The 12,210-nt window shown below is 65.0% G+C and overlaps 2 protein-coding genes across 4 annotated transcripts; one reads left to right on the top strand and one right to left on the bottom strand.

Moving 5' to 3' along the window:
• Positions 1-387: 387 nt before the first annotated feature.
• ZFTA (zinc finger translocation associated) lies at positions 388-2,990 on the top strand. The gene is made up of 4 exons (XM_033083528.1): positions 388-424; positions 1,068-1,613; positions 2,141-2,383; positions 2,758-2,990. The coding sequence occupies exons 2-4, from the start codon at positions 1,124-1,126 to the stop codon at positions 2,844-2,846; spliced, it is 822 nt and encodes a 273-aa protein (XP_032939419.1). The 5' UTR covers positions 388-424; positions 1,068-1,123; the 3' UTR covers positions 2,847-2,990.
• A 214-nt stretch (positions 2,991-3,204) lies between these two features.
• On the bottom strand, positions 3,205-10,816 carry LOC117009397 (reticulon-3-like). Of its 3 annotated transcripts, none has more exons than XM_033083643.1 (10): positions 10,632-10,816; positions 9,523-9,597; positions 7,692-8,238; positions 6,976-7,652; positions 5,929-6,139; positions 4,242-4,380; positions 4,065-4,134; positions 3,902-3,948; positions 3,709-3,767; positions 3,205-3,566 (listed from the first exon to the last, which is right to left on the bottom strand). In XM_033083643.1, the coding sequence occupies exons 1-10, from the start codon at positions 10,762-10,764 to the stop codon at positions 3,521-3,523; spliced, it is 2,004 nt and encodes a 667-aa protein (XP_032939534.1). In that variant the 5' UTR covers positions 10,765-10,816; the 3' UTR covers positions 3,205-3,520. The 3 variants fall into 3 exon arrangements, with proteins under 3 accessions (XP_032939534.1, XP_032939533.1, XP_032939532.1); XM_033083642.1 differs by having other exon boundaries at positions 6,976-7,668; positions 7,708-8,238; XM_033083641.1 differs by having other exon boundaries at positions 6,976-8,238.
• Between the last annotated feature and the right edge of the window lie 1,394 nt (positions 10,817-12,210).

Below are 12,210 nucleotides of genomic sequence, written 5' to 3'. Positions count from 1 at the left end.
GGGTCCATGGGTGCCCCGGGCACCCCCGGGCGCTGCTGCGGGGGAAGGGCGGGGATGGAGGGAAGGGAGCATCCAGGGGCTCCCCCTTCCCGCCCTTATTGGGGGGATCCCCTTTAAAATCCACGCTCCAGCTTTTCTGGGGAGGGGGCTGGGCTCAGACCTGCCGGCGACTCCTCGCCCCCCCCCCTCCCATAGCGGGGAGGGGCGGGCTCTTGGGAGTGGGGGGTGGGGGGGATGGGAAAGGCGTGCGGCCCCTTTAAATTTACCCAGGAGCCCTTAAAGGAGCCCCAGGGGCCCCACGGCAGCGTCCCCACCCCGGTCTGCCCCCGCCGCCGCCGCCGCCGCCGCCCCGGGCCCCGCATGGAGCCCCCGGGCCCCCCCCTCGCCCCCCGCCCGCCCCCGGCCCCGGCCCCGGCCAGCCCAGGTGAGCACCGAGACGGGGAAGGGGGAACGGGGGGGCGGGGGGATCCCCCCTTGGAGCACAATGGCAGCTGGCCCTTTAAGAAGCCCCCCGACCCCCGGAGGGGTCCCCAGCCCCGTCAGCGGCTGGGGGGCCCCGGCTCTTTACGGGGCTGCTGTCCCTTTAAGATGCTGGAATTTAATTTGGGGAGCCCCTGTCCCTTTAAGGTGCTGGGATTTAATTTAGGGAGCCCCTGTCCCTTTAAATTATCCCAGTCCCTTTAAGATGACCCCAGGATGTGGGGATTTAGGATGTCCCTATGCATGTCACATGCCCCCACCCCAATTCGGGGTGTCCCTGCCCCCTGAGGACATCCCTGTCCCTTAAAGGACCCCTGTCCCTTAAAGGATCCCTGTTCTATTAAAGGATCCCTGTCCTTGAGGGTGCCCACAGGAATTCAGGACGCCCCTGCCCCTTCCAGGAGTTCCCAACCCTTTAAGGTGTCCCCGCCCCTCCCTTTCCAGCCCCCTCCCCATTTCAGGACCCCCCTACCTCATTTAGGATGTCCTGTGCTCCCCAAGTCTTCACCTAATCCTGGGTGTCCCCTCCGCCCCTCAGAGCCCCCAAATTCCCGAACCTCCCCAGCCTTGACCTCCCTGCCCTGCAGCCCCTTCCCCGCGGGGGCCACGCTGCAGCTCGGAGCCCTGGGAGAAGCCCCCGAAGATGCCCCAGGAGCCTCGGGAGTATCCCCAGAAACCCCAGAAGAAGCTCCAGGAACCGGTGGGACATCCCCAGAAGCGCCGGGAGCCCCGGGATCACCCCCTGGAGCACCGGGAGCCCCGGAAACGTCCACGGGATCCCCCCCAGGAGCAGCCCCGGGATCACCCCCGGGACCCCGGCCGGGAGCAGCGGGCATCGCGGCCGGGCCGGAGCCGCCTGCCGGGCCGGGACCATCGCCGGTATTACCACGAGCGCTGGCGCTCCGAGTACCTGATGGAGTTTAACGCGGCCCGGCACGGCATGCGCTGCCTGGTGTGCGGCAGCGCCCTGGCCACGCTCAAACTCAGCACCATCAAGCGCCACATCCGCCAGAAACATCCCTACTCCGGGGCCTGGGGACCCCGGGAGAAGCAGCTGGTGCTGCGCTCCTGGGACGCGCAGCTGGGACAGCGGCCCCGGCCCGAGGGACCCCCCGGCAGCGCCTGCGGGACAGGTACGGGCCGGGCCGGGCGCGGGGAAATCGGGTGTGGCGCCTTTAAGAGGAGGGGCGGCACTGGGCGTGGGGCCACGCCCCTTTGGAGCAGCGCTGTCCCTTTAAATGTGACCACGCCCCTTTAAACGTGACCACGCCTATCTGTCCCCCAGACCACGCCCTCATTCAATACGGTTCTGTGCTCACCACGCCCCCTTTGGCCGTAACCACGCCCCTTTAGGATGTTGGCCCGGCCCCTTCAATCGCCCCAGCGCTGATTCGGGCCACGCCCCTCCCGTTAAACCACGCCCCCTTAAAGGGACACTGTCCTTTAAAGAGAGGCCCCACCCAGACCACACCCAGTCCCTGAGCCACGCCCCTCCCTGGGGCTCCTCCCATGTCCCTGTCCCAGCGCCAGGTCCCCAAATTGACCCAGGTCCCCAGATTGTCCCCAGTGTCCCCAGACTGTCCCCAGCCCTTCCCCACCCTACCACCCACCTGTCCCCAGCTGTCCCCCCCTCGCTGACCGCGCTGTCCCCTCCCGGCAGGGCCCCGTCCCCCGTCCCCAAAGGCCACCAAGGTGTCCCCGGGGGGCTCTGTTGGGGACTCCCTGCGGGGGTGGCTCCGGGCCGAGCTGCTGCTGGACCTGGAGGCCGGGGGCCACCGCCTGCGCTGCCTCCTGTGCCACTGTCCCCTGCCCTCGCTGCACCTCGGGGACATCCGGAGACACGCGCTGGCCGCGCACCCCGACAGCCTGAGGGGACAGCGGGGACACGGCGGGGACAGCGCCGGTGAGAGGGGACAGGGGACACGGAGGGGACAGTCCCGGTGAGAGGGGACAGGGGACACGGGGGACAGCCCTGGTGAGAGTGGATGAGGGGGGACAGGGAGGACAAAGTGTCACCTGCAGGGACATCCCTGGTGACAGGGGGACAGGGAGGGTGTGGGGATGCTGGGGGTCATGGGGACATTGGGGACATGGGGACGGTGGTGGCTGTGGGCAGGACATGGGGACACTGGGACAGGTGGGGACACTGAGGTGGGGGCCAAGCCTGTCCCTGAGCGGTGCCAGGGCAGGGGGGACAGGGAGGTGAAGGAGGGGGACAGGGAGTGGACAGGGAGGGGACAGCAGGTGACAGGGAGGTGACAGCGCTGTCCCCCCCAGCCCTGCCAGCCCCCAGACCCGCCGAGGAGGACGAAGAGGAGGAAGAAGCTGCAGGGGGAGTGGGGGTCACAGGGGCCCCCCCAGCCTGAGGACATCGAGGGGGTGACAGCCACACCCCCCGTGTCACCCCCCAGTGTCACTGTCACCCCCTCACTGTCCCATTATTTATGTGTTTGTGTCCCCCCTTTTTTACCCTCCCTTGTACACAACCCCCCAATAAACCCCCCCGAGACCCCCCCGGGGTCATGGGGACACTTGGGGGACACCTGAGAGGAACAAGGGGACATTTGGGGGGGTCATGGGGACATTTGGGGGGTCATGGGGACATTTTTGGGGTCCCAGCAGCACGGCCCAGCTCTCGCCCCGTTTCGGTGTTTTGTTGTTTTATTGTCACCGCAGCCCCGCGGGTGGATTTTGGGGAGGGGTCCCCCCCATTTCCCACCCCCCCAGCGCGGGGGGGGCTCGGGGGGCGCGGTTTGGGGGGGGCTGTGGGGAGGGCTGAGCCCCCCCTCCCCAATTTACAGCAGTTACAGACATCTCACCTCAATGAACGTTAAAAAAATAAAACAAGGGAGGGGAACGAGCTTGAGGGGTTTGGGGAGGGAATTTTGGGGTTCAGCCCCCCCAATTTCAGCTGGGGGGGGACAGACAAACGTCACTGGGGGATTGGGGGGAGGGGAGAAGTTTTGGGGGGGGGAGGAGCCAAGCTTGGAGTGGGGGGGCACCGTGGGTACCCCCAAAATTCCCCCCCCCACCCTGGGGTCTATTCCGGCTTCTTCTTGGCCAGACCCGGGAGCTTCGCCTGGATCCTACAGAGAGAGGGGGCAGAGGTGATTTGGGGGGCAGAGGTGATTTGATTTGGGGGTTCCCCAGGATTTTGGGGTCCCAGGGTTTTGGGGTCCCAGGATTTTGGGGCTCCCAGGATTTTGGGGGGGTCCCCTGAGCACCTACTTGGCCATGAGTTCCTTGGCCTGGCTGCGGGCGAGGTCCATGTAGTGATTGATCTGCACCTGGGGAGGGGGAAACGGGGGGCTCAGGGCTGTCCCCCACTCCTGGAGGTGTCCCCCTTCCTTTTTGGGGTGTCCCCTTTCCTTTTTGGGGTGTCCCCTTCAGTCTGGGGGGATCCCCTTCAGTTTGGGCTCACCTGGTATTTCTCATACAAGGGCGGGACGCTGAAGGCCAAGATGTCGGCTGGGGGAGAAAAGTGGGGGGCTGGGGGTTATTTGGGGGGAACCCCCCCTCAGTGCTGATTTTGGGGGTCAGCACCCCCAGACCCAGCTGTGGGGGGGCGCAGGGGGGGCTCTCACCGAGGATGAGGAGGGTGATGCCGTTGAACACAGCTCCCACGTAGGTCAGCAGCCACATGGTCAGGGCCAGCTGGGGGGGCACACGAGAGGTTTTGGGGGGTCCTGGGGGGGTTTTGGGGGGTCCTGGGGGGGGTTTTGGGGGTGAGGGAGGGGCAGGGGGGTGGAAAGGCTCCGAACCTCCAGGGAATCCACCAGGTCCTCCACCAGGAAGAGGCGCAGCAGCAGCTGCAGGGCCTGGCTGAGGCGCCGGGCGAGCGCGGCCGCGTGCGCCTGGAACCGCTCGGGGGACAGCGCCACGTCCAGCTCCAGGTACGTCCTGAGGGGACAGGGAGCCCAAAACCTGACACCCCTGAGCCCCAAAACCTGACACCCCTGAGCCCCAAAACCTGACTGCAACCCCCAGTGAGCCCCAAAATCTGACACCCCTGAGCCTCAAAACCTGACACCCCTGAGCCCCAAAACCTGACACCCCTGAGCCCCAAAATCTGACACCCCTGAGCCCCAAAATCTGCAACCCCTGAGCCCCAAAATCTGACACCCCTGAGCCCTAAAATCTGTAACCCCTGAGCTCCAAAACCTGACACCCCTGAGCCCCAAAACCTGCCTGCAACCCCTGAGCCCCAAAACCTGACACCCCTGAGCCCCAAAACCTCCCTGACACCCCTGAGCCCCAAAATCTGTAACCCCTGAGCCCCAAAACCTCCCTGACACCCCTGAGCCCCAAAACCTGACACCCCTGAGCCCTAAAATCTGTAACCCCTGAGCCCCAAAATCTGACACCCCTGAGCCCTAAAATCTGTAACCCCTGAGCTCCAAAACCTGACACCCCTGAGCCCCAAAACCTGCCTGCAACCCCTGAGCCCCAAAATCTGTAACCCCTGAGCTCCAAAATCTGACACCTCTGAGCCCCAAAACCTGACACCTCTGAGCCCCAAAATCTGCAACCCCTGAGCCCCAAAACCTGACACCCCTGAGCCCCAACACCTGACACCCCTGAGCCCCAAAACCTGCCTGCAACCCCTGAGCCCCAAAATGTGTAACCTCTGAGCCCCAAAACCTGACACCTCTGAGCCCCAAAACCTGACTGCAACCCCCAGTGAGCCCCAAAACCTGACACCCCTGAGCCCCAAAATCTGTAACCTCTGAGCCCCAAAACCTGACACCCCTGTGGGAATCCCAGAACCTGCAGCTACACCCCCACATTTTTGTCTGAAGCCTGAAATTCCCCTCTGAGCCCAGCCCTGGAGGGACAGGGGCCGGCCCAGGGCTGACATTGGGGTGGGGACACCCAAAAATCTCCAATTGTACCCCAAAAATCCCCCTCACCCCCAAAAATCCCTGCTCACCCCCAAAAACCCCCTGACCCCCAAGCCCTGCCCTGCACAGAGCCCACCAGCAGCCAGGCCACCCCCAGGGTGACCCTGCTGTCCCCAAACCCTCACCTGAAGGGATGTCCCCAAGCCCAGGGTGTCCCCATGTCCCCTCACCTGAAGGGATGTCCCCATGTCCCCATGTCCCCTCACCTGAAGGGATGTCCCCATGTCCCCTCACCTGAAGGGATGTCCCCACGTCCCCATGTCCCCACGTCCCGTCACCTGAAGGGATGTCCCCATGTCCCCTCACCTGAAGGGATGTCCCCATGTCCCCATGTCCCCACGTCCCGTCACCTGAAGGGATGTCCCCATGCCCCCAAATGAAGGGGATGTCCCCATGTCCCCATGTCCCCTCACCTGAAGGGATGTCCCCATGTCCCCATGTCCCCAAATGAAGGAGATGTCCCCATGTCCCCATGTCCCCTCACCTGAAGGGATGTCCCCATGTCCCCAAATGAAGGAGATGTCCCCATGTCCCCATGTCCCCTCACCTGAAGGGGTGCCCCTCCTCGGATTTCTGCAGCGCCTGCACCACGGCCCGGTACACGCGCAGGCTGATGGTGACCGAGAGCAGGGCCAGCGCCACGTGAGCCACCACGGTGACAGCGCTGAGCGTGGCCAGTGACAGCAGCAGCAGCAGGCTGGCACCGAACGCCACCGCGCTCTTCCTCACGTCCCGCCAGAACAGCAGCTCCTGCAGGGCTGGCAGCGACAGCGGGGTCACTCGGGGACAGGGGGACACAGAGGGGACAGTGGGGTCACAGGGGGACAGAGGGGACACAGAGGGGACACAGAGGGGACACAGAGGGGACAGCAGCGACAGGGGGGTCACACGGGGACAGGGGACAGAGGGGACAGCAGGGTCACACAGGGACAGGGGGACAGAGGGGACAACAGCGACAGGGGGGTCACACGGGGACAGCAGGACACAGAGGGGACACAGAGGGGACAGCCAGGTTACACAGGGGGACACAGAGGGACACAAGAGCACAAGGAGGGGACACAGGGAATGACAAGGAGGGGACACAAGGGGTGACAAGGACAGGACACAAGGGGTGACAAGGAGGGGACACAAGAGGACAAGGAAGGGACACAGGGGGTGACAAGGACAAGACACAGGGGATGACAAGGACAGATCACAGGGGGTGACAATGAGGGGACACGGGTGTCCCTGTGCTGTCCCTCACCCCCACCCCAGGCTGAGCCCAACGCCCCCTGTCCCTGTCCCTGTCCCCATTAATTACTCCCTAATTAACCCAGCCCCTCGTTACACAGCCCTCAGTGACCCCCCCACAGCCCCAGGTGTTCATTGTCCCCAAACCAGCGGCTTCAGCCCCAAACCCCGGGGGTTTGACCCCAAAACGAGACCCCCATGACCCCCCCAGTGCCATTTCGGGGTGGGGTCTCCCCCCCATTGCTCCTTTTGGGGTCCAGTCACAGCCCCACCCCCCTTTCGGCGACATTTGGGGTGAAAAGGGCACATTTTGGGGTGACCAGGGCACATTTTGGGGTGACCAGGGCACATTTTGGGGCTTTACCTGGCAGGTGGGGCAGGGCCCCGGCCGGGGGGGGCCGGGGGGGCTCTCCCAGTTCCCCCAGTTCCCCCAGTTCCCGCAGGGCCGGGCGCTCCTGGTGCTCCCAGGGCCGGGAGGCGGCGGGGGGGGACCCTGCGGGCGGGCTGGGGACATCCCCGGGGACATCGCCCGGCCCCTCCTCGATCACGGTGTCGTCGGAGTCACCGGAGCTGTCGGCGTCGGTGGGGACAGCGGAGATGGCACTGCCACCGCTGGGGACAGCGCAGATGGCACTGCCACCGCTGGGGACAGCGCTGGGGACATCGCCAGGGCCGGCGCCGCCACTCCCAGGGGTGGTGACACCGCTCTTGATGGCGGTGACAGCGGTGACACCGCTCCCCGGGACAGGGACAACATTGGTGACGCCATTCCCGATGGCACTGCCAACACCAGCCACGCCATTGCCGATGCTGGTGACACTGGTGACACCAGGGACACCGTTCCCAATGGCAGGGACACCAGTGACACCATTCCCAATGGTAGTGACACCAGGGACACTGCTCACAGCGCTGGTGACACCAGGGACACCATTCCCAGTGCTGGTGACACCAGTGACACTGCTCCCAAGGCTGGTGACACCAGGGAAATCATCGATGCCATTCCCAACGCTGGTGACACCAGTAACGCCATTCCCGATACCAGTGACACCAGTGACACCAGTGACACCGCTCCCAGTGCTGGTGACACCAGTGACACCATTCCCAACGCTGCTAACACCAGTGACACCGCTGCCAGGGCTGGTGACACCGGTGACATCAACGACGCCGTTCCCGCTGCCGGTGACAGCGGTGCCGCCGTTCCCAGCGCTGTCCCCGCCGCTGTCCCCGCCGCTGTCCCCATCGCTGTCCCCCAGGCTGTCCCCGTGCCGCTCCACCAGGTCCCAGCTGAGCAGCTCGCTGGTGAAGCTGTGCATCTCCCGCACGCACCGCGACACCTCCTCCAGCGCGGCCGCCGAGCCGGGCGGGGGCCGCCCCAGCGCCGCGGGGCCTCTCCCGGGCACGGCGGGGACAGCGCCGGGGACAGCGGGGACAGCGGCGGGGACGGCGCGGGGCTTGGGCGGGAAGTGGCACACGCGGCCCTCGGGGATCTGGGCGAGCGCGGGGCCGAACTCGCGGTCGAAGGCGGCGCGGTCCGGGACCACCTCGAACGGCGACTCCGGAGACTCCGGGGGGCTCTGCGGGCCCCCCCCGCCCGGGGCCGCCCCCCGGTCCCGCCCGCCCGGGGCCGCTGGGGAGGGGGGACACGGTCAGGGGGGGTTCGGTCCCCTCTGTCCCCCCCCCCAGTTTGTCCCAGTCCCGCGGGGTTTTGGGGTTCCCATCCCAGCCATGCGGTTCTGGGGTCTCACAATTTTTGGGTTTTTCCCCCCCCATTGCAGCCATGCCGGGGACCCCTCCCCAAATCTCAGGGGTCCCCCCAGTCCCGGCCATGCACGGGGATGGCTTTTTGGGGTCCCCCCAGTCCCGGCCATGCACGGGGATGGCTTTTTGGGGTCCCCCAGTCCCGGCCATGCACGGGGATGGCTTTTTGGGGTTCCCCCAGTCCCGGCCATGCACGGAGATGGCTTTTTTGGGGTTCCCCCACACTGAATTTTGGGGCCATGCAGGTGCGGGGCAAGCGGCGGCACAGAGGGACCCCCCCCCAAATACAGCCCAAAATCCGGGGAGGAGAGACCCCAGCTTGGGGCTAAAAACTCCATTTTGGGGCTAAAAACCCCCCAGTTTGGGGCTAAAAACCCCCCAGTTTGGGGCTAAAAACTCCCCAGTTTGGGGCTAAACACCCCCCAGTTTGAGGCTAACCCCCCCCAGTTCGGGTTCAGGATGACGTGGGAGGCACAGCTTGGGGCTGGCCCCACTGAGCACCTCAATTTGGGGTTAAACCCTCTCGTTTTGGGGTTCCATCCCCACTCTGCCCCCTCAGCCCCCTCCCCATTTCTGGGGGTTTTTGGGGTCTCTCCCCCTCGGTTCCAGCCCCGGTGACGGCGGGTGGGACACGGCGCAGGCGGGGCAGCACTTTTGAGGCCAAACCACAAAAAATGACAATTTTCACCGTGAGCAGCAGCGAGGGGGGGCCGTGCAAAGCTGGGGGGGGGGAGCAGCAGCCTTGGGGTGCAGGAGGGGGGTGGGGGGCAAAGCTGGGGGGGCTCGCCCCGAAAAAGGGAGAAGAAGCCGTGCTAAAGAGCAGGAAAAGAGAGAAAAGGAAAAATGTCGATTTTTGGAAAGTTTGTTGGTATTTTGGGGGGGGCTCAGCAGTGTTGCTGCCCCCCTCAGAACCCCCAAAATCCGGGGGTTAATTTGGGGGGAATCCCCCCCCCTTGATGAGACACTGAGACCCCAAACCAACCTTGGGGAGCCCCAGGACAGCTCTGGGTGTCCCCAAAGTGGCCCTGGGGAGCCCCCCCAAAATCCAGGGGCCTTTTTTAGGGTCGAGGCTCCCCCCCACCCCATTTTCCTTCCTGGGGGTGCAGGAAAAAGGGAGAGAGGGAGGGAGGGAGAGAGGGAGGGGGAGACTTGCCTGGTGAAGCCGTAAAGAGAGAAACGGGCTGGGAGGAGGAAGAGGAGGAGGAGGAAGAAGAAGAATTGGGGGGATCTGCAAGAGAACACAGAGGGTGAGAGCTCAGCACTCCCCAAACCCCCCCAAAATCCCCAAATTCCCCCCCAAAGGCGGGGCTGGTGCAGCTTCGTCCCGGCGGCTTTTTCAGGGTGACGCAAAAACCACGAGGAAAATTCCAGGCTGGAGCGAATTTTGGGGGGTTTGACCCCGGTTTTTGGGGCAGGGAGCGGCGCAGGGGGGGCTCTCAGGGCGAAATTCCCACCCCCGAGAGGGAGATTTTGGGGTGAAACCGCGGAGTTTTGGGGTTTTGCGGGGTGAAAATTGGGGTGAAACCCCTGGGAATGGCCAGGTCGGGGAAATGCCCCCTCCCCAAAATTCCAGGGAAGGAAGAACGGACGGAGCAAACGATCCCCAAATTCCCCTCCCCAAAATCCATCAGCGCTCCCGATCCTGCGGATTTTTCCCGTTTTTCTGAGCGATGTGGGGGTGGAGGTGGCACTGCCCATCAAACCGGCCTCTCAAAAGCTTCTTTAGCACCCAAATTGCTACTCCAAAGTCTCTGTATGCTCTAAAACCTCCCTAAAATCCTCTTTTCCCCGTAAAATCCCCCTACGAGCATCTTTTACCCCACATGTGCTCCCCAAAGGCCTCTTCCCCTCCGTTTTACCCCGGAATTTCTTTAATTTCCCCATTTTTTTTTCTTCTTACCCTCACACCCCAAAAGGCCTCGTCACCCTCAGAACTCCCCCACAAGTCTTTGCTCCCCAAAATCTGCTCCTCCAAGGCCTCTCCTCCCTCATTTTCCCCCTCGTGTTCTTTCCCCCGCATTTTTAACCCCCTCTAAAGGATTTTTTACCTCACACCAGGCCCCTAAACGCTGCTTCCCCCAATTTCTGCCCCCCCAAAGGCCTCCTGCCCCCAATACCCACCCCCTGAAGGCCTTTCCTTCCCTATTTCTGCCCCTCCCACCCCCTTTTTCCCTCACACCCAACGCCCAAAGGTTTCTTTCCCTCACGCCCCCGCCGAGGCCTCACCCCCCTCAGGCCCCGCAGGCCCCGCCCGGCCCTTACCGGCGCAAGACATGGAACAGCCGCCCGTGCCACCGCTGAGCGCGGCCCGCGAGGAAGGGGTGGAGGATGAGGTCACGGAGGTGGTCGAAGAGGTGGAGGAGACGAGCGAGAACTGCCCGGCGGAGTCGGACATTTCGGCGGCGGCGGAGCGCGGAGCGAGCCCGTCCGTGCGGGGCGGCGGCCGCGCCCCGACTGCGGGGGGGGCGGTGCCGAGAGGGGCGTGGCCGGCGCTTTCCAACCAATCAGCGTCCCGCACCTGCTGCTGGTGGGCGGGGCCGGAACATCTGGACCAATCAGCGCCTCGCAATGGCCGCGCACCGCCCTCCCGCCGCAGCTCGGCGCTGATGCGCATGCGTAGAACGAGGGGGCCCCCGCAGTTGCCATGGCAGCAACGGGAGAAGGAGAAGCTGCGCCTGCGCGCGGCTGAAGGAGCGCGGTGCGCGACGGGAGTTGTAGTCCCAGAATAACCCCGAAAAACGGGAAGGCGTTCTGGGAGGGTTCTTGTGAGGAAGGAAAGTTTTGGGGGTCTGCGCGCCCGCACTGCGACCATAGGGTCTCCTCTAGAGTGGATCGCCCCCTGGAATGTCCTCTTAAATGTGAAATGAGGGGCTGTAGGACGCTTCTTAGAGGGAGGGAGGAGAGGCCTGCACCCTCCTGAAGAGCAGGGGAGTCCCAGGTCCTTCCCCTGTGTGGGGGGGAGCCCAGATCCGCTGCCTGAGGAGGACAGAAACGGCCGCAGAGCGCCCCCTGTAGGGCAAAGGGGCTGTGGGGGACCCGCGAGGGGGCGGCGCCCATGGAGAGCTCCTGGTAGTCCAGAGAGCGCCGCCATGGCCTGGGAAAGCGCGCCCCCTGCTGGGCGGGATGACCGCTCGCCGGACATCCGGAAAGGGCGGGGCTGAAAGAATCACGTGAGATCACCTGACCCATCCCCCGTTCCCTTGGCTCCGCCCCCGCCCGTCAGCTCCCGCGGATCCGCCAATGGCAGCGGGAGGCGCGGCTGTGACGTCACCAATCCCCGCCTTTTCATGGAAAGAGCGAGGGGGCGTGGCCTCAGGAATGCGTGACATTTGATTGAGCCAATAGCGAGGCGAGGGCGGAAGCGCGCGAGCCAATCAAGCCCCGTATTTGGTTAAAGGGGCGTGGTCTCGCCGGGGGAGGGGCGGGGCCTCTGGCTCGCGGCCAATGGGGGGCGAGGGGGCGGGGCCAGCGCGGCCTCCGGGACACGGGGGGAAGCGGCGGTGGCGGAGCGGTGAGTGTGCACCACGTGACCTCCGGTATCGCCCGACTGTCGCGACATGAGCGCCACGATAGAGGGCAGCCCCCGGGGGGGAGAGGGGCTGCGACCCCCGCGATCCCCGCGCCTCCCGTGACCACCCCACCCCCAAATACACTGATCGCAATTTGGGATCCCCTATAGGGGCTGGGACCCCGCTATAGGGGCTGGGACCCCATACAGGGGCTGGGACCCCCCTATTGGGGCCGGGGACCCCCCCCAGGATCCCCCCGCAGGGTCTGCGACCCCACGGGCCGGACCCCCCTATAGGGGCCGAGACCCCTCTGCGAGCCCCCCCTGCAGAGC

Source organism: Catharus ustulatus, chromosome 32 (genome assembly GCF_009819885.2).
Source record: "Catharus ustulatus isolate bCatUst1 chromosome 32, bCatUst1.pri.v2, whole genome shotgun sequence".
Taxonomy (NCBI): domain Eukaryota; kingdom Metazoa; phylum Chordata; class Aves; order Passeriformes; family Turdidae; genus Catharus; species Catharus ustulatus.
The sequence above is the reverse complement of the archived record's forward strand: the minus strand, read 5'-3'. Positions and strand labels throughout refer to the sequence as shown.

Bases quoted from the DNA above. Each gene is read 5' to 3' on its own strand.
- LOC117009397 (XM_033083641.1), bottom strand. From the start codon at position 10,764: ATGTCCGACTCCGCCGGGCAGTTCTCGCTCGTCTCCTCCACCTCTTCG. The intron at 9,598-10,631 runs GTAAGGGCCGGG...GTTCTCTTGCAG, and splicing joins CTGTTCCATGTCTTGCGCCG to ATCCCCCCAATTCTTCTTCT. The intron at 4,135-4,241 runs GTTCGGAGCCTT...GTGCCCCCCCAG, and splicing joins ACCTGGTGGATTCCCTGGAG to CTGGCCCTGACCATGTGGCT.
- ZFTA (XM_033083528.1), top strand. From the start codon at position 1,124: ATGCCCCAGGAGCCTCGGGAGTATCCCCAGAAACCCCAGAAGAAGCTC. The intron at 1,614-2,140 runs GTACGGGCCGGG...CCCTCCCGGCAG, and splicing joins CGGCAGCGCCTGCGGGACAG to GGCCCCGTCCCCCGTCCCCA. The intron at 2,384-2,757 runs GTGAGAGGGGAC...TGTCCCCCCCAG, and splicing joins ACACGGCGGGGACAGCGCCG to CCCTGCCAGCCCCCAGACCC.